The 19,554-nt window shown below is 38.7% G+C and overlaps 2 protein-coding genes across 2 annotated transcripts; one reads left to right on the forward strand and one right to left on the reverse strand.

Moving 5' to 3' along the window:
- The first annotated feature begins 408 nt into the window (after nucleotides 1–408).
- On the forward strand, nucleotides 409–7,545 carry LOC757095 (dehydrogenase/reductase SDR family protein 7-like). Its single transcript, XM_030984736.1, has 7 exons — nucleotides 409–492; nucleotides 1,099–1,285; nucleotides 2,052–2,155; nucleotides 4,085–4,310; nucleotides 4,932–5,024; nucleotides 5,605–5,757; nucleotides 6,860–7,545. Exons 2-7 carry the CDS (start codon nucleotides 1,120–1,122, stop codon nucleotides 7,060–7,062), a joined length of 945 nt encoding a protein of 314 aa, XP_030840596.1. The 5' UTR covers nucleotides 409–492; nucleotides 1,099–1,119; the 3' UTR covers nucleotides 7,063–7,545.
- A 6,994-nt stretch (nucleotides 7,546–14,539) lies between these two features.
- Nucleotides 14,540–16,842, reverse strand: LOC115923638 (transmembrane protein 11-B, mitochondrial-like). Its single transcript, XM_030984737.1, has 2 exons — nucleotides 16,748–16,842; nucleotides 14,540–15,223 (listed from the first exon to the last, which is right to left on the reverse strand). The coding sequence occupies exons 1-2, from the start codon at nucleotides 16,762–16,764 to the stop codon at nucleotides 14,710–14,712; spliced, it is 531 nt and encodes a 176-aa protein (XP_030840597.1). The 5' UTR covers nucleotides 16,765–16,842; the 3' UTR covers nucleotides 14,540–14,709.
- Nucleotides 16,843–19,554: the final 2,712 nt, after the last annotated feature.

The following is a 19,554-nucleotide window of genomic DNA, read 5'->3' on the forward strand; positions in this document are numbered from 1 at the left end:
TAAAAAAAGTTGAGACAATAAAATTGATACCTATGGCCAATTTTAGACTATGTGAGTGTATGTGTATTGATTTGGGAATAAAAAAATGTATTTATGAGGAAAACTTGCAATAGGTTGGGGGCAGAGAGAGAGAGAGAGAGAGAGACATACAGAGAGAGAGAAAGGGGAGTAAAGAGGGTTAGGGAGAAGATCGGAAGAGATGAGAATTTTTTTAAGATAAGGAGAGAAAGAAGAGAGTGTTTATTAATTAATTGTGCATACTGGCATATCAGATGAAGAAAATAGATCAATGGAGAAAAAAAATATTAGCGGAGAATTAGAGGGTGAGGGAGTAAATTCCCCATATTTACATGATTTTCTTTGCCTTTATTTTAGTATGCATACACTGTGTATGGCAATAAACAACAATTTCGTATCCCAGTGTTAAACCACGCCCACATCGTCTTTTCTTTGGCATTTGCGAGCTCGAGGAGATCCACTTTAGATTTTCAGGTGAGCGTTAGAACATGAAAGTATTACCTAATATGTTTTATGATAATGTTAATTTGAGGACGCTTGTGTGGTGTTTATCTACGCTTCATTACTTGTTTAAATTGTATAGAATTAGCTTACAGTGTACGTCAGTTAAAGTGCATTTTTTAATGATCGGTCCCACTCGTATATTTTTGTGTACTGCTCCTGGTATTGGTAATGCTAAATGAATTGCATTCCTGCAGATCTTTTGAGAGGGAACGTATTCACATACTAGCATCGGTCTTAATTGGCTGACCGGGAGAAATACATACATATTGTCATATTCCTTTTGATGTGCTTTTGGTTATCTTGTTAGAGAGGGGGCAAGAATATTTATTGACCAATCGATGATGATGTCTTTATTACTTTAAATATTATTCATTGATAAATGAAAAGTTCCACAAAGCCAAAGGTCAAAGCAGCAAATAGAAATCTTCTTCAGATGACATTAACAGCAATTAAAGATTATTTTTTTTCAGATAATCAACGTTTATTTTATTCAAAATGTTAATTTATTTGGTTTATTTCATCAGACTTTAGTAGTGTTTTATTTATTCCTTCGGCTTTTCGCTCTCTATTTTTCAGCAAAACTACAATCTTCACAATATGTCATCTGCATCTAGTATGAATTCCTTGACCGTTGCCACGGCAGCAATCTTTGGTAGTCTCGGGCTGCTATGGCTCTACAAGAAGCTGAGATCACAACAAAGGAGGGCGGGGCTTAAAGATAAAGTGGTACTCATCACGGGGGCAAGTTCCGGAGTAGGAGAGGGTGAGACACTTTTGATTAGCAATAGGGACTTTTAGATTTGCACAACGACAACATGGATTGCTACGATCGACGTCCTTTTGATGCACTGCCTTGAATGGACGTCCCTAAGTCCCTAACGACTAATGTACAACTCAAACTTGTCATTTTTCAAAGCTGAAGAGCGTAAGATTTTTTTTCTTCGGGGGGAGGGGGGTCCATGATATTTCATATTTTTCTAAGATAGCCGCCACACATAAAAATACTATTCAATGAGATACACATAATTTTTTCTCAAAATAGGAGGAGAGGAAGGGGGAAGGGGGAAGGGGGGGGGGGGGGGGTTCTGTCAAATAAAAATGTTATTGTATAATAAGACCTTTGATTAGTGGGGCACATATTGATTAATGATAGTGAATTGGTGATTCAGTATTTGTATTTAAAACAAATTGTACTGTACAACGTTATTGGAAATGGCCTTTGTACCCCAAGTTTTACAAGTATTAGCGGGGATTGGTCTAGGGTAGACCATATATGAGGAGAGGCAAATAAAGATTTAGAATCTCATTTTCAATTTGGAAACCCAAAATTTGTAGCAGACTAGCAGAGTAATAGGTGAAGAGTCCCTGAATCAGGAAAATAACAAATGTAGGTAAATGAAACCTGCCTCCATTGATCTAGGTTTTATTTTGAACTAGTAATGCAAGAGTCAATTCGTGACAAAGTCCCACATAGGTTTGATCTTGTGTTTTTTAACGTTATCGTTCTTTATCTTACTCTTGCTCTTCAGCATGTGCTAGAGCTTTCTACTGTCTTGGCTGTAAGGTGATTTTGTGTGCAAGGAGGGCTCCTGAACTCGAGAGGGTCAAGAAAGAATTGATGGCCCTGAAATTGGTAAGAAGGTTACCTAAAACAACTTATTTCTGATTACCAGATTTACTGGCACATACTTGTCCATAATCCTACATTTTGTCTGGCCATACTTTGCTCCAGTATTTTCTTGAGAGTTAATTCCTTATAAGGTTGTTCTTGGGCTGAGATACTGATGAGGGTAAGGTAAATTGTTGGTTCAAGGCCCTGTTTCATGAAACTTGTTATCACAGTAACTGTTATAAGCTACTGAAACTGTGGCATTTGATCAGCTGAGAGTAAATTTGTCATAAAAATTTAGCATATGTTATTGATGACAGTTGAATGAAATGGGGCACGGGTTGAAGGTGGTGATTTGACTAGTATTTGAAATTGAGTTATGAGGTAGTTTGGCCATAGTGTGAGTCGTGCAATCCAAATGTTCTCTGAAGATCCATGGCTTAAGATAATAAAAGAAGACAACAGCACTTCAATTTTTATGCCTCCGTTACGAAGTAGCCGGAGGCATTATGTTTTCGGGTTGTCCGTCCGTCCGTCTGTACGTACGTCTGTACGTACGTCTGTACGTACGTCTGTACGTACGTACGTACGTCCCGTTCTCGTGATCGCGTTATCTGAAGAACCGATTGATGGATTCCTGCCAAACTTTGGTCATGTATGTATCTTGCAGAGCCGATGAACTGATTAGATTTTGGGGTTACGATGTCAAAGGTCAAAGGTCACAGGGCTCATTATGTATGCAAAAACAGCTCGTGATCGCGTTATCTGAAGAACCGATTGATGGATTCCTGCCAAACTTTGGTCATGTATGTATCTTGCAGAGTCAAAGAACTGATTAGATTTTGGGGTCATGAGGTTAAAGGTCAAAGGTCACAGGGCTCATTATGTATGCAAAAACAGCTCGTGATCGCGTTATCTCAAGAACCGAGTAATGGATTGCTGCCAAACTTAGGTCATGTATGTTACTTGCAGAACCGATGAAGTGATTAGATTTTGGGGTCACGAGGTCAAAGGTCAAAGGCTACAGCGCACATTATGTATGCAAAAACAGCTCGTGATTGCGTTATCTCAAGAACCGATTGATGGATTGCTGCTAAACTTAGGTCATGTATGTTACTTGCAGAGCAGATGAACTGATTAGATTTTGGGGTCATGAGGTCAAAGGTCAAAGGCTACAGCGCACATTATGTATGCAAAAACAGCTCGTGATCGCGTTCTCAAGAACCGATTGATGGATTCCTGCCAAAATTAGGTCATGTATGTTACTTGCAGAGCCAATGAACTGAGTAGATTTTTGGTTCATAAGATCAAAGGTCAAAGGTCATGGGCTCATTATGTATGCAAAAATAGCTTGTGAACACATTCTCATTAGAACTGACAGATGGATTACTATTTAACTCAGGACATCTTGCAGAGCCAATGAACTGAGTAGATTTTAGGGTCATGAGGTCAAAGATCAAAGGGTCATATATGTATATGAGAAATTGCTTGTAATCACGATATTCTGAGAACCTGTTAATGGATTACAATTGAACTTGAATTCGAAAAATGTCTTCTGTTTTGGTTTGTAAAATTGCTCTATGACGGAGGCATCATTTTCGACTGCGCGCAGTCGAATTCCATCTAGTTTTCTTCTGTTTGTCTCATTTTACTGGTTGCACTTCATGCACAGACAGTATACACAGATGGGAATGATATAATTACATCATTATGTGATAACTTTCAGGGGCACTTCAAATCAGTTATTTACTTTTTATTGTTCACATTTTTAACAATAGCATACTAATCATTTCCATCATGATCTTTTTACCAGCTGTAAGCAATATTGTGACAAATGCGATGCCAGATGAAGTTTGCACATGATTGGTTTCAATCTAGAGCATGAATGGATGAATTTACGTATGAAATCATCACTGAGTTCACACAGTTCGTCTATTTGTGATCACAATTTAGGCTCCAGGGATACCAGCACACACACCCCATGTCATACCCTTAGACCTAGAAAGACTAGACGAGTTACCGGACAAAGCCAAAGAAGCTCTCGCGCTCCACGGTCACGTGGATATCCTTATCAACAACGGAGGCATGAGCGGTAGAGGGAGCGTCGCTGAGACCGTTCTCTCCGTCCATCAGAAGATCATGAATGTCAACCATTTTGGCTCGCTTGTCCTCACATCAGGTAAGCTGGTTGGTGTGGTTTGGACCTGGGGGGTGTTTCTCAAAACTTGTCATGAGCGACAAACAACAGTTTTTGTTAAAAGCTACTGAAATCCTTGCTTCTGATTGGTTATCAACAGAGTTGTCACTGATTTTTGTCATTGGTTATTGAAAGAAGGCTTTGTGAAACGGGTCCCAGGACGGACAAGTTTGGGTCCTTTGGGCATGGGAAGAAAAGATTATACATGAATGATAAATCATTAGCACACTTACAGGGCTGAACAAGAAGTGTTACTTTGAGATGTTAGGATCAAAAAAACTTTACAAGACAAAATTATGCAGTGACCATTTATTACCCTGGTTGGTACCCATGTTGATGAGGAGATTTTACTGTTGGTGTTATTTACCTATGTCTCCCATGATTAGTACATGTATTAGAACCAAGGATGCCATGTCCATATGGGAACAAGACAACAATAATTCTTAGAATACTTTCCCATATATCATTCCTTGAGAAATACAATTTGGTATTATCAGTATAGATATATACCATACTACTATTGTCCAAGTGTTGTTGAATTGGAAGTGATTAATATACCATGCCTTCAGTGATAACTTTTGTATTTGATTTCTTTCACTCTAGCCATTTTACCAAATATGATATCAAGAAGAAGTGGACACATACTTGCAGTCAGCAGTATCCAAGGCAGGATAGCTATTCCATTCAGGAGTGCCTGTGAGTATGCAATAAATATTCCATCCATTTGCTCTTTAATTTTATTGCAAAGGTATCACTAAGAGAAACGTTGGTTTTGAGTGGGAGAGGTTGTTTTAGGGCAAGTCCAATATAATCAACAATTTACATTATCAACTTCAAGTATGCATTGTGGAGTTCTAAAGCATATTTTGACATCAGATGTGTCATCTCATATCACATCATCATCGTCGTTATTGTCACCAGTATTAACACCGTCATCATTATCATCATTTTCATCATCATCATCATCGGTGCGCCCGATAGATTGTGGAATGCTTTTGCACAGTTTAGGTCCAAAGAATTAGAAGGCTCTGTCACTTCAAGTTGTGCAACTGAGAGTTTCTGTCATAAGAGCTGTGTCTGCTGATCTCAGGCTTATCCTTATTGTTGTTATCAACATTATATCATTTTGTTTCCAGATTCTTCACCATCATCACCATCATCAACAAATCACCATCAACATCATTATTATCACCCCCACCACAACTATCATTATCATCTAAATCATCATTATCCTAAATACTGTTGTAATCAACATTTTATAATTAATTACATCCAGATTCTGCTTCCAAGCATGCCATGCAGGCCTTCTTTGACTCTCTCAGGGCGGAGGTTGCAGAGCACAACATCCACGTCACCGTTCTCAGCCCTAGCTATATCAAGACCAACATCTCCTTGAGTGCACTCGATGGGGATGGATCTGTACATGCAAGTGAGTAATCCTGGACCCTGTTTCATAAAACTTGATATCAATAACAAGTTACAAGCTACTGTTATAAGCTACTGAAATCCTTGCTTCTGATTGGTTATCAGCAGATTTGTCACTGATTTTATTCATTTGTCATTGGAAAAAAGGCTTTGTGAAACGGGCCCCTGGACCCTGTTTCATGAACTTTGATATCAATAACAAGTCACAAGCTACTGTTATAAGCTACTGAAATCATGGCATCTGATTGGCTGAGAGCAAATTTGTCATAGAAATTTAGCAGTTGTTATAAATAACAAGTTTTGTGAAACGGACCCCAGGTTCCTTCTTGGAACCTGGGAAATTTCATGAATGAAATGGACCACTGACTTTAGTATACAAATGAGGCATACAAATGCTACAGTTGCAGGTATATGTTGTGTAGCTTATAAAGGGGAAAGCAACTCCAACATCAAATGAGTTGTAATGAAGGGAGCAAAATGAAAGGAACAGATAGGGAAAACGTGAAGAAAATTAGTTACCATGTTTTATTAACATGATTTATCAAACACATATTGGCACCTCTGAATTCTCTTGAGAGCAGATTTCTATACCTTCTGAACAAAATGTACATTGTCTTGAGAGATATTGTAGTTGGGAAAATGTGTGTGTGTGGGGGGGGGGGGGGGGGGGGTAGGGTTACTTTCTGAGAATAGTTGTCCTGGAGGTATTGTCCTAGGAACAATTTACCCAAGATGATAGTTGTCTGGGGGTAGTTCTTCTGAGGTTACATCTAGTTCTCCTCGGGGGATAGCGAGGTGTGAAGTTGCTCGGAGGTGATAATCCAGAGATATTTTTATAGAACTTATAGAACCCTCTTCTTCATTTGTTAGGATGATTAAAAGCCCATTGTCTTTATTAGGGTTTAAATGATTCAATGATTCAATATATAAATTATATTTTTCTTGAAATTAATAATGCATGGATATTTTTTGTAGAAATCATAGAATCCTTTTCTTAATTTGTTTGGATGCGTAAAAAAACACATTGTTAAATATTAGGGTTTAAATGATTCTATACATAAATTGTTTTTTTGATGAATATCTTCTTCTTCATTTTGCCCTTGCAGAAATGGATTCCACCACTGCCGGTGGCATGTCCACAGTCTATGTGGCCGACAAGGTAGTTGATGCGGTTGCTAAGCGACAAAGTGATGTAGTTTTAGGGCCCTTTACCCACGGTGCTGCGATCTACATCAGAGCTCTGGTCCCCAATCTCTACTTCTGGATCATGGCAGGGAGAGCAAGGAAAGGAACAAAAACGGAAGATTGATGGAGGATACAGAAAGGGACGTTATTTTTTAGATTTAAAATTGAAATTGTCCTTAATCGCCCTTGTTACGTTGTTAGTGAACAAAAATGTATGGGAAGCAAGATTTTATGGAGAGTTATTTTCCTCTAGTTACATGGTAATCGTGATTAACTATTTCATATATTATAGAGTTGTTTATAACACTGACAGAATGAAATTCCAACTGATAACAGATGCTTGTTTGCCTATTTTCCAAAACTAAATGTGTATCTGTCTTGAAATTTCAAGGTGTTTCTCTGTAATAGAAATTCTAGGAGACTTTGGTAAAAAAGTGGACTTCTTTCACAACCATGTCAAAATGTTCAATGGTATGCTCCATAGTGGACAAGCCAAGCACTAACAAAAGCAAGGTGGGGGGGGGGGGGGGCAGGGGTCACAAAAATGTCCCAAACTTGCAACATACTGAAATCAAATTATTGTTATTATCATTAGGCAGATGCTTGTTGTTTCACCACCCCTTTATGCAACCAAAATATTTGTTTGTATTACTTTAATTGATTAATTAATTTAATGATGCCTGGGGCATTTCAAGAGCTCTTGGGGGATTCAATTTTCTTACATGTACAGTGTATCTCCTGTGTGCCAATATAAAGGGTAATTTGTTGAATTTTTAACAAGATGCATACAGAACTAGAGCATTCTCCCAGTGTTTTATTTATTGATGAATAAATCGCATAATGTATTTGTAATTTGTACGATTTATATAATAACATGTATATAATAAATACGCAATTATATATAAACTGTTTAGACACCATTGTAATTATTAGTTGCATACTTAACATGCATTTTTATATTCATTAATAATAATTTACTGGTATGAGGGCTGAGGAAAGAAGTGTAGAGAAGAAAAAGTTGTGAGAGGGGTAAGGAGTGAAAGGGGGCAATAAGAGGGGGTGAAAGAAAGAAGAGAATGAATATTGAAAGAAAATGGAAGGGAGACTACCTTGGTCATAGAATGTGCAAGAGAAGAACATTTCAAGAGAGAAAGAATCTGTTTAAAGATGGATTGAGGGGGAAATGAGACCAAATATTGCTGATGTAGCGTAAACAACAAAATGAGATGAACATAGATAAATCAAAACACCCCAGGCATAAATTTCATTTCATTTTATTTCCAAGTTTCTTTCTGTACAAATGTAACAGATTCATATATTGTATTTCTTCACTTTAAAACCTATTACATGTATTTTTTTTCTTCGCCATTGCCATTAGATAGCATCACTCAAAAGTCGCGTTCATTAATACCTTTCTACAATTCTCATCAAAAAGAGAAAGAAAAATGTACAATTCTTGTCAATAAACAATACATCAATCCACTCATATTCAGTCTTCACTACCTGCAAGAATTTAGCAATCTTTACACTCGTTTACAGATACATGTATGTTCGCTTGAGAATAAACCTTCCAATCAATTTCATCTTGCAACAGATTTTGAGTACTTTTCAAAATTTCAGGAGTTACATCCACATTCAACCCCTGTGCATATATTCATAATCTGCGTGAAATATTCACAACTGTATCCAACTGGAATTTAAACCAGACCATCATCGACTTAAACAAGAGTCCTTGTTATCACTTTTTACTTCACTTAAACATAGGTCCAGTAAAGGGCTGCACATGATGAGCAGAATACCGATCACAATTTTTAAAATCTTGCACGTGCATTCACGTTGCCTACTAGATAGTCATATTTCATACACTGCAATTTGATGGTGGGTTACACCAATAGAGATATCTCATTACCACATATTGGTTCATTGTATCACACAAAGGATGGTACACTATAATCCCACTCATTAACACCACAAACAAAAACAGCTTGTTTAAAGAACAAGCTTTCCTTGATAAATGTTTACAATATCAGATAACATCTGCAGTTAATCCCCACATATGGAGGTCCTGAAGGTATGTGAGCGTGTTTTCGGTTTTCATAGACGTGTATCAATCAGATATGATTATTTACGTCTGGGGACCGACCTTAACCCTTTGCCTCTAGGAACCTGGGGGGTGTTTCACAAAGATCCTAAGTAGAACTTAACTCTAAGTTGGACTTAAAAATTATGGACAGCCATTGGAGTCTTTAAATGAAATATATTCAAAAGCAGAAATTCAAGTATTTTAGACTTTTTATTAATTCCACATCCAGAACATGAAATCTCCTTGATGATAGAAAATATGAATGATTTCAATTAACAATGAATGCCTTTCAAAATAACTTTTACAAAATATTTTCAAAGATGCTAATGGCTTTCCATATTTTTTAAGTCCAACTTAGAGATAAGTTCAACTTAGGATCTTTGTGAAACACCACCCAGGTGGTTCCTGTACTAAACCTATGGGAAGGAGAGAATTCAGTAGCCAATGGGTTAAACAACCTTTAAAGATACTTGTACAATACATGTGGGTACATGTATGTCACATCATAATATCATTGCTTTTGTTTACCTGCTGTCTCAATAGCCAAGGTCAAAGGTTATCTGACAATCTACAATAAAATATTCAATCCAATACTGTCAAACCAGAGATTTTTGCAACATGAAACTAGTATCAAGAAACTTGTCTATTTTGTGTAATGATAAATTCATTTTTAAAAATTTATACGAGACAGTTACAAATCACAAAATTTGCAAAGATTTCATGCATTAATTTTCTGGTTTTACAGTACATAGTCATAACTGCTTGTACCGGTACATACAATAGTATTTCTTGGTGACATCAAAGCACATGAGGCTCATCTGACATAGTAACAACCAATGTATACATGGTAGATTCCATCCATATGGCAATGCATGCTGCAGAAATAGATAATTACTTTGTAATCCGTTGTCTTGTCTGCAGAGTATTGTACATGTGCATTGAGAGATTTAATGTTGAATACACACAAGTAACTCTCAAAACCTACAGAACATTATTAAATATCAAGGATGTAGATACTGATTATGGAGCCGTGATGTAAGGCATACCCAATAAAATGTCATTTTTCAGGAATGTCCTAAGTTGATGTCAGGTCACAGATTCAACAGCATGCCAAAATGAACTAACAATGCATGTACAGACATTATACACGTACATGTAGCCTGTATTCCTGCGAAAGCAACAACTTGAAAAAATGTGTTTCCCTGACTCCTGGTTATCCATTAAAATATATTATCTGTAGATGAAATTACAGTCAAACCTGTCTATAGCGACCGCCCAAGGGAAACACAAAAAGTGGTCTTTAAAGACAGGCTCCTTTAGTACATGTTTCAATTAGAAACCGCTTTTGAGGGATACAAAAAATGTGGTCCTTGTAGACAGGTGGTCACTAAAGCAGATTTGAATGTATATCTCCTTATGCAGAATACAGTACTTGTGTGTAATGATGGTCTAATGTGTACTATGAAGAAATTGTGTGAGAAAAAAGATAGAGAGGCCACGCCTTGTTACATAATTCAATTCCAGTAAAGGGAAAATACTGATCAAAAGTTCAAAAACATCTACAAATTAGTGCAAGAAGCCTCTTCGAATTTTCCAATGCATCAGAAAAATGGTAGGTTACACATTAATTATGATAATTATCATTTTGATGAGTGTATTGTTGACTCAGCAATTTAAAGATAAAGTTGAGTTCTGGTCATGTGATTGCATTGTGAAAGAAACGGTGTGGAATCTATCAGAAAAGGTTGATCATCTAATATATAAGTATTTGTGTGTATTGCAAGGTTCTGGAATCATTAAAATGATAAGAAATTTTGCCAAATCTTAGCAAAGTTACAAGCACTGTACACAGAATGATGTATATGGGACTACACGAGCACATGGCGAAAAAAAAACTACCCCAGATTTTTACGATGTTTCATGTCATATTTAGAATATGAAGGCATTTGAAGAGCCATGCTTTTCAGGGAACATGTTTAATCTGATGTTCTTCCATTCTTGCATAATAACAATGTTAACGCTCACAAATTATTTTTTACCTCTTCCCAGAACTCAACCTTCTCTTTAATACAGACACAATAGTGAATAGATAGACATAATACTGAATGTTTGAAAACAGTGAGGGATATCTATTCCAAGATAATATTGGGAAAGCAAATAAACAATCAAATCTATTCCTGTAGCGTTTAAAGTTACGAAGCAAAAGCTGTATTGAAAAGCAAAGTTCAGAAAAGTTTTATTACTAACAGAATCAGCAAATTAGTCATTTAATAAAATTTGAGAGGGAACATTTCATAAATCTCAGTCTAAATGTACAAGTATATCTCAATCTATCTTGGCTCAGGTTTTCTTCCCATTTACATATCCATGGTAATCTTGGGGGTTCAGTTTGAGCTTTAAACCATCATGGATAATCCATATGGGATTACTGGGTGTTCGCAGGGGTGTTAGCAGAAACCCCTGGATACCCTTACAAATCTGCGGATCATATCTCAGACATGGATCATTTCAAATGACTCACTTTTCATCATCATAAAATTTTATATCTCTTGTAAGGGCACGTACATGTACGTGCACACTAGTAAAAGCCCCAATACACCTCGAAATTGGGCATATTGTTTTATATGAGAAAACTCGCTATGGTTTGATATCTTACTAAATTGCACACATGCTGGTATGTAATATATGTATCTCCTTACTCTCATAACAGAATAAGTGAAAGAATCCCCCCCCCAAAAAAAAGGAAGAAAATCAAGTACAATGTAGTAATATATCTTTGCTCTCATTAATAATGGCCTATGCACTGTGCAGCAGTAACTGGATAGCTAAATATAGGGTACGGACATGTACAGAAGACACTCTACATGTATGTAAATATAGTTGCTCAGATGGTATTGCTGTACTTCATCTTTTTGCTGGTACATGTTACAGATATACATGTAGACTGAACTGTACTTTTACCATCCAGTTGCATACTGTAAAGGCCAAAGAGTATCGAATGTATTAGCTATCTGGCTATGTATCTACAAAGTAAATACATAAATGTAGAAATCTGTGCATTACTGCATTCTATTCAAGTATATATTTTTTTTTTTACCAAGGGGCCTACTGGAGGGAAACTTTATTTCAGGTTTTCAACAACTCCTTAGGACCAAGGGAAATTACCTTGTTAAATCCTTGACATAATCAGGGCTCATGAATGACATAATTACACATACGAGGGATCTGCATCATTACTTTGTTATAACAAGAGTAAAGTTGTGCTCTTTATAGCAAGGCTCCACTGTATCTCACACATACCGGTATATATTAACCCACTAACTGACCCACTACCTGACCCACTACTAAACTACAGTGTCTTAAAGGTTACAAAGGAAACATTATTCTGCTATCTCTTGTAGGCTCTTCCTTCCTGAACACGTTAACATGGTCAGTGAAACAGGAGTGGGATCACCGCATCTCGCAGACCTAGACAACTAAGAGGCTGTTCACACCGGCAGAGATAGCGCGCGCTGGACCGCGCTATCTCTACGGTTTGGGAGGTACAACGTCGTTTCGGTCCGCCCAACAGCGAGCCACGGCAAGCCAAAACGGCGTGCCACTGGAGCACATCTTGGGGGTGGTCCACGAGAGATAGCGCGGTCTAGCGCGCGCTAGAAAAAAAGGGGTGCTACGATAGACCGCGCTATCTCATTGCGGTGTGAACAGCCTCTAACACTTCCTCTTCCCTTGTCTTTATTTACCTGGTTTATTTTTTAACACACTTGGTGAAAATTGAGTGCACTTGCCTTGCAATTTTAGGGCGAATGTTCTAAAAAATAAAGTTGAGTTCAGGACCCTGTTTCACACAACTTGTCATCAGTAACAATTGACAGTTTTTGTTATAAGCTACTGAAATCCTTGCTTCTGATTGGTTATCAGCAGATTTGTCACTATTTTTTGTTATTTGTCATTGAAAATAGGCTTTGTGAAACACGTCCCTGGTCATGCGATCGCGATGTAAAAGAATTTAAAGTGATTGGAAATTTTAATCATGTAACAGATAAGTATTGGTGTGTAATAACGTAGTGTCGGAAAGTGATCAAAGAGCAATTGTCATAGGAGCGTACATGTAAAAGAACCCATATGTCTGAGCCAATCCATCAAAAATTACTCATCCCTCATTGGAGATGACATTTCTAACCACATTCTGCTCCCTGCTCAGACTACGATTCATTACTCAATTTGATTTGGGGTGATTTTCAAAAGTACATTGCACTACGAGCAGGGCTCAAATAATCTTTTATCAAGCTACCATTATTTCACTGTTTTATAAAGCCATCTACAAACTACAAATTCATTCATGTGCTCCATCTAGCATCGGCATGTATAGCTCGTAAAATGCAAAGAACCCGCTTGAGTTGAAAGAAAAATGAAGAAATGGAAGACAAAATATCACCACTATCAACAAGCCTAAAGACCTCACATCTTAACAGAATTGTACTTGGTAAGTGCTATAAAAATATTAAAGGTATACATTATGCACACACAAACAATGATGGAAATCAAGTACATATACATGTATTGATGTATATGGCCCTTTTGATGATGTACTTCTTGAGAGTAACATTTTCCAGGAAAAATCAGACTATTAAAGATTGAAATTCAGCAATTAGTAGACATACGGTGAATGACTGCACAAATCAAGTTGGCTACATGAATATTTTAGAAACCTCAGATCTCATTTTGATACACATTACAGTACACTGGCTTCATTTCTCAGTTGAATATGAATACGTTAGCACTTGGCAATCAAAATGATGTACATATAGGCCCGATATAATCCTTTTCGAACTCTATCAAATATTCTCAGCAACAATGATGATTCACAGATGGTTAATCCACAATGGAGGTAATGGAGACTGAAAATGAATGATTTATGTACTACAACGATGGGCTTTCCACAAAGATCCTAAGTACATGTAGAACTTAACTCTAAGTTGGCCTTTAAAATTATGGAGAGCCATTTGTAGCCTTAGAGTAAATTCAAAAGCGAAACATCAAGTAGGCCTATATATAATTTTAGATTTTTTATAAATTCCATCAAGAACATGAAATCTCCTTGATAATAGAAAATATGAATGATTTGAATCAGCATTTATGCCTTTTAAAATAACTTTTACAAATATTTTCAAAGATGCTTACTGTTTTTCATAATTTTTAAGTCCAACTTAGAGAGAAGTCCAACTTAGAGATAAGTTCAAGTTACACTGTAGGATCTTTGTGAAAACACCCCCCCCCCCCAGGCCTCTCATAGGATGTCTCCTTGAATAAAACCTGATTGCAATACAAGTTTCAATTATTCATCATCCAAATTTTTAAACACACACCCTTTGAAATACATTTAACAAAACAACACATAAAATGACACACAAGTACAAGAGTAGTCAAACAGAGAATAAATTCCAGGCTCATCAAACAGTAAATCCATCCTCCTCCATCTTTGAACAGTTCATCTTTCTCTATATTCCTTCTTTAGCTCTACGTTCCTTCCTCTCATCCGGGCAATGGCAAGTCGACCTGATCATCATAACAGAACTCACTTTGACAGTTATTCCTTGCAAGCTCCTCTAACAAACAGTTCAGAACCTCCTCAGGCGATAGGAGTGAATGAAAATGCTAACAAAAGTGATTCTTCTGAACGTTGTGTTAGCGAATGCACCATTGGTAGACTTTGTACGCCAGTAGAGCTGCGGCTAGCCCGGCTACCAAGTTGTGAAGGGCTTTCCTGTATTTATCGTCTTTCCGAACCAGAACTACGGGTGTGGCCGTTGTCAGGGAATGAAGTGGAAGCCGTGACAGATTCCTTGTGTCGTACTCTACCTGATACTTGCAACATGGGTCCGACTGCCACGACACTCCGTATAGAAGAGCGCAGGCCACGCTTACAGTCCCCGTCGGGAAGGTGACAAAGTTTACTGCCTGATTAGGGAGCAGGGCTGGCGCGACGAGGCAAGCCATGCCAGAAAGGACGGATGTCTTATGCAAGCAGTTCCCTACTGTGATCCAACGAGCGGTCTCGTCTCCCAGGTGAGCGGGTTCTATAATGATGATACTGCGTTTGGCCTCGAGGGCCTGGTCCAGCTCAAATTCAAAGTGCTCCCTCGCACTGCCATTGTCGTAGATGTTGTGGATGATAGCACAATCCACGGGCTGCACGTCCCTGGAAGTAAAGTAAAGGCAAGTCAAAGCTGAATAAATAGACATCAGATATGACCTTGGCATAAGAATTACATTTGATGCAGAGCTACCAAGTATCACGCATTAGGTGTGACATCACGCATTTCGAGGGTCTGAAAATGCTCTTACGCACGACGCGCGCTAGATTTTGAAAAAACGCTATACCTTATACGTGTGTTATACTCTCGCACGCGCGCTTGTGCGCCGCAGGGAAAAAAATACACGGGGGCTCGGGGCGAATTAGCCCCCGAAATGCCCAAAAGGGCCCCCGAAAGTCTTAAAAGAGCCCCCAAATTTTGCATAGAGTTCAATGCAAAACAAATTAGAGAGTGTTATTTTCATGCAAGCAAGCTTGAAAAGTAGCCCCCGAAATTTTTAAAGTAATTTTTTCCCTGGTGCGCCGAATCATGAAAATATCACGCATTGCCGATCTTTAAACTTGGCGTCTCTGTTGATGTACCCTTAATAGTTCAGACCACCTGCAAATATTAATGGTGGCAAGTACTATTTTATGAATAATTTTGTCCAATCTGAAGGCAAGAGTAGGCTTTTTGTTGTCCAGAAATCCAAGTTCCAACCCCTCATACAAAAAATAAAAAATTAAGTTGGAGAAAAGGTCAATTCATATTCTAAATTAAAAAATAACATTGTTTGTAGTACTAGTATTATATTTTGTCTACTAGACCTTACCCCAAAAACCAGAAATGTGCTGTGAGACCGAACAAGTTCCTTGACATCTTACTTCATGGCACATTTTCGACCATCAATTATATATCTCTACAAATTTTGTACACAATGTCAATGTCAAATCAAAATCAGATTTCAAAATGAACTTCATAATTAATATTAATAATCATACTTTTCTTCTTCTTTCCTCTACCTACTTAGCTTGACCCGACTGATAACCACATTTAGTTTTAATTGTGATAATTCTTAAGGTACACTTACTCCTTAAAACAAAAACAAAAAAATTCATACAGACAGTACAAAAATGCACTATTTTTCTTGTTTTAAAGGCAGACTTTACTAACCGGCTCCTTTACTCTACTTCAGCAGAAGGGATTAGACCACACAGCGAGCCAGCGAGGTCACTGTGACCGGTGGCTATCTCATTAACTCAGCTCTGATTTAACATAAGAAAAAGAGGATCATGGGGGACCAACAGGCACCGATTGGGGAAGTTTTCTATATAGAGGGAGCAAGAAGCTACAAGTAGGACAGTGTGCCTTTAATTTAAGATCATGAAACTTCCATTTCACACAAGCGCCAGCGCCAATCATCATGATCATGCCAATGCCATTACAAGTACAACTCACACAAACAACTGACTGCAATTCGCTCTAGCAAGAGCAAAGCTTGCAAGGTCTTTCATTTCATATGCTCTTAAATCTCTATCATTACAAGTTAATCCAGCTACCTTAATGAAGGATGGAATTTTACAACAAAATAATGTCGCGTTACCAAAGAAATAATGAACAAGCATAAAGTAATTCGAAATATTTTTTACCTCTCGGTCTCCGCCATTGTGTATCAAAATGAGCTCAATATTTCAGCTGACGTTAATCGCACATTTACCATAGATGGCGCGCTAGTAAAAAACAGAGGTCGGCTACCCTGGAGATTCGAGAGAGAGGATAAAACTGCATCATTTTTGTTCCTGCGTGATCTCTTTCAGTCTCCCACTCCTTTTCTCAAACATAGTTACATTTTTATTCCCATCTTCTAGTCTTTTACTTTCTTATAGCTTTTCTTTCATTCTTCAGCTTTCCCGCCTCTATCCAATTCCTTGTTCTTTCTTTCCTCACTGCCCGTGGTAGCCAATTTGAATCCAGTATCTGGCATCCCTATAAAAAAAAATTAAAAAAAGAGAACTAATAAAATAATGAAATGCTTCATGTTTTTTTCTTTCTCGGACCTCCCTTCTCTGCGTGAATTTTCTAATTCTCCGCGGCTATGCCCAAAACTTGATTGAGGTACAGTACTGTAACAAATCAGGGTTTTAGTATTGGACGAAGGTTAAGCATTTTCTGTTGTACGAGCATGCGCTATAGCAATATGGTGCATCGTTGATTTAGCAATTACCAAACTGAAGGAAAATGAGCATAAATTACATATTTTGATCATGTTGGTGCAATTATCATGTTTCTTTTGGGGATATTACTTGTATAGTAGTGATCTAATCAGGAATAAGGGGTTATACTGAAGATTATATGTGAAGATTTTATGGTATTAGCAGAAATATTGTGTTGAAGTGTTGTTTTACTAACGAGGACATAATTGTTCTTTTATGCGTTTATGTATAGGGAAATTTTTAGTACGGGCAGGGTTGTGCATCTAGGGCTTTCCACTGCACTGTATCCGATACAGGCCAGCCTCACCGAGGCTGGCCTGATAGTTGGCCTGATAGTTGGCCTGATAGTTGGCCTGATAGTTGGCCTGATAGTTGGCCTGATAGTTGGCCTGATAGTTGGCCTGGCCTAAGTCTCTAAGCTAAGTCTCACATAGTTTGCACCGTACTTGTACTGAGTTTACCCAATTGTCGAATGGATCGCAATAAAGACTTTCAACCTACACATCATGATTGGTTTGATTTCTTGGAGCAGTGAAACCAAGGGACGAGAACCTGTGACAAGTGTTGACAAGGGAAATTGATTGTTCGAAGGATGCTCAATTGATTGATGCTGTGAACGAGACGTTTAGGTGACCGATTGTAGTCGATGGACGAATGATTGTTGAGATACGTGTGAGCAGTTAATAACTCCAGCCATTAAGCTACGGGCATATATTTTGTCCAAACGGACGGAGAGCGCCTGGCCGACACGGGGCATCCTGACAAATATTCCGTGTCAAGCCAAGGTGGCGAAATCGTGTCCGCCACACATGGTGTCAGAAGTGGGATAGCTGATGGTGTGGAGTGGTCGAGTTGACGGAGCTGGAGGACGACGGCAGTAGCACTGACGGAGCTGGGGGACCATGGGCAGTAAGTCTGACAGGCGTCACAAGCTGGTAGAGCTGACGGAGCTGGGGGACGACAGGCAGTAAGACTGACGGCGTCACAGCTGGTTGAGCTGGGGGACGACGGGCAGTAGGTCTGACGGCGTCACAGCTGGTTGAGCTGGTGGACGACGGGCAGTAGGTCTGACGGTGTCACAAGCTGGTAGAGCTGACGGAGCTGGGGGACGACGGGCAGAAGGCCTGACGGCGTCACAAGCTGGTAGAGCTGACGGAGCTGGGGGACGACGAAGGGCAGTAGGTCGTACGGCGTCACAGCTGGTCGAGCTGATAAAGCTTGGGGGCGACGTGCAGTGAGACTGCCGCGTCACAGCTGGTCGAGCTGAAGGAGCTTGGGGACAACGGGCAGTAAGACTGACTGCGTCACAGCTGGTCGAGCTGACGGAGCTTGGGGACGACGGGAGGTAGCATTGACGGTGTTGCAGCTGATCGAGCTGACGGAAGTGTAGAACGACAATGGAGAGAAAGAACAATGAGCCCAGGGATGCTGAGAAGGAAAGGAAACGAACTAACTTTTGAACAGTTGAACACTTTTGGAAAGAGCCATTTTGAACTGTCAGAAAAGACTTGGATTTTAGTTTTGATTTGTTTTGTTGTTGTTGCATAAGTTATAGATAAGTTAGCTTGGGGACCAAGCTTGGGAGGGAAGGGAATCGTGTAACAAATCAGGGTTTTAGTATTGGACGAAGGTTAAGCATTTTCTGTTGTACGAGCATGCGCTATAGCAATATGGTGCATCGTTGATTTAGCAATTACCAAACTGAAGGAAAATGAGCATAAATTACATATTTTGATCATGTTGGTGCAATTATCATGTTTCTTTTGGGGATATTACTTGTATAGTAGTGATCTAATCAGGAATAAGGGGTTATACTGAAGATTATATGTGAAGATTTTATGGTATTAGCAGAAATATTGTGTTGAAGTGTTGTTTTACTAACGAGGACATAATTGTTCTTTTATGCGTTTATGTATAGGGAAATTTTTAGTACGGGCAGGGTTGTGCATCTAGGGCTTTCCACTGCACTGTATCCGATACAGGCCAGCCTCACCGAGGCTGGCCTGATAGTTGGCCTGATAGTTGGCCTGATAGTTGGCCTGATAGTTGGCCTGATAGTTGGCCTGATAGTTGGCCTGATAGTTGGCCTGGCCTAAGTCTCTAAGCTAAGTCTCACATAGTTTGCACCGTACTTGTACTGAGTTTACCCAATTGTCGAATGGATCGCAATAAAGACTTTCAACCTACACATCATGATTGGTTTGATTTCTTGGAGCAGTGAAACCAAGGGACGAGAACCTGTG

This window comes from Strongylocentrotus purpuratus, unplaced genomic scaffold, assembly GCF_000002235.5.
Source record: "Strongylocentrotus purpuratus isolate Spur 01 unplaced genomic scaffold, Spur_5.0 spur5_scaffold_14, whole genome shotgun sequence".
Classification (NCBI taxonomy): domain Eukaryota; kingdom Metazoa; phylum Echinodermata; class Echinoidea; order Camarodonta; family Strongylocentrotidae; genus Strongylocentrotus; species Strongylocentrotus purpuratus.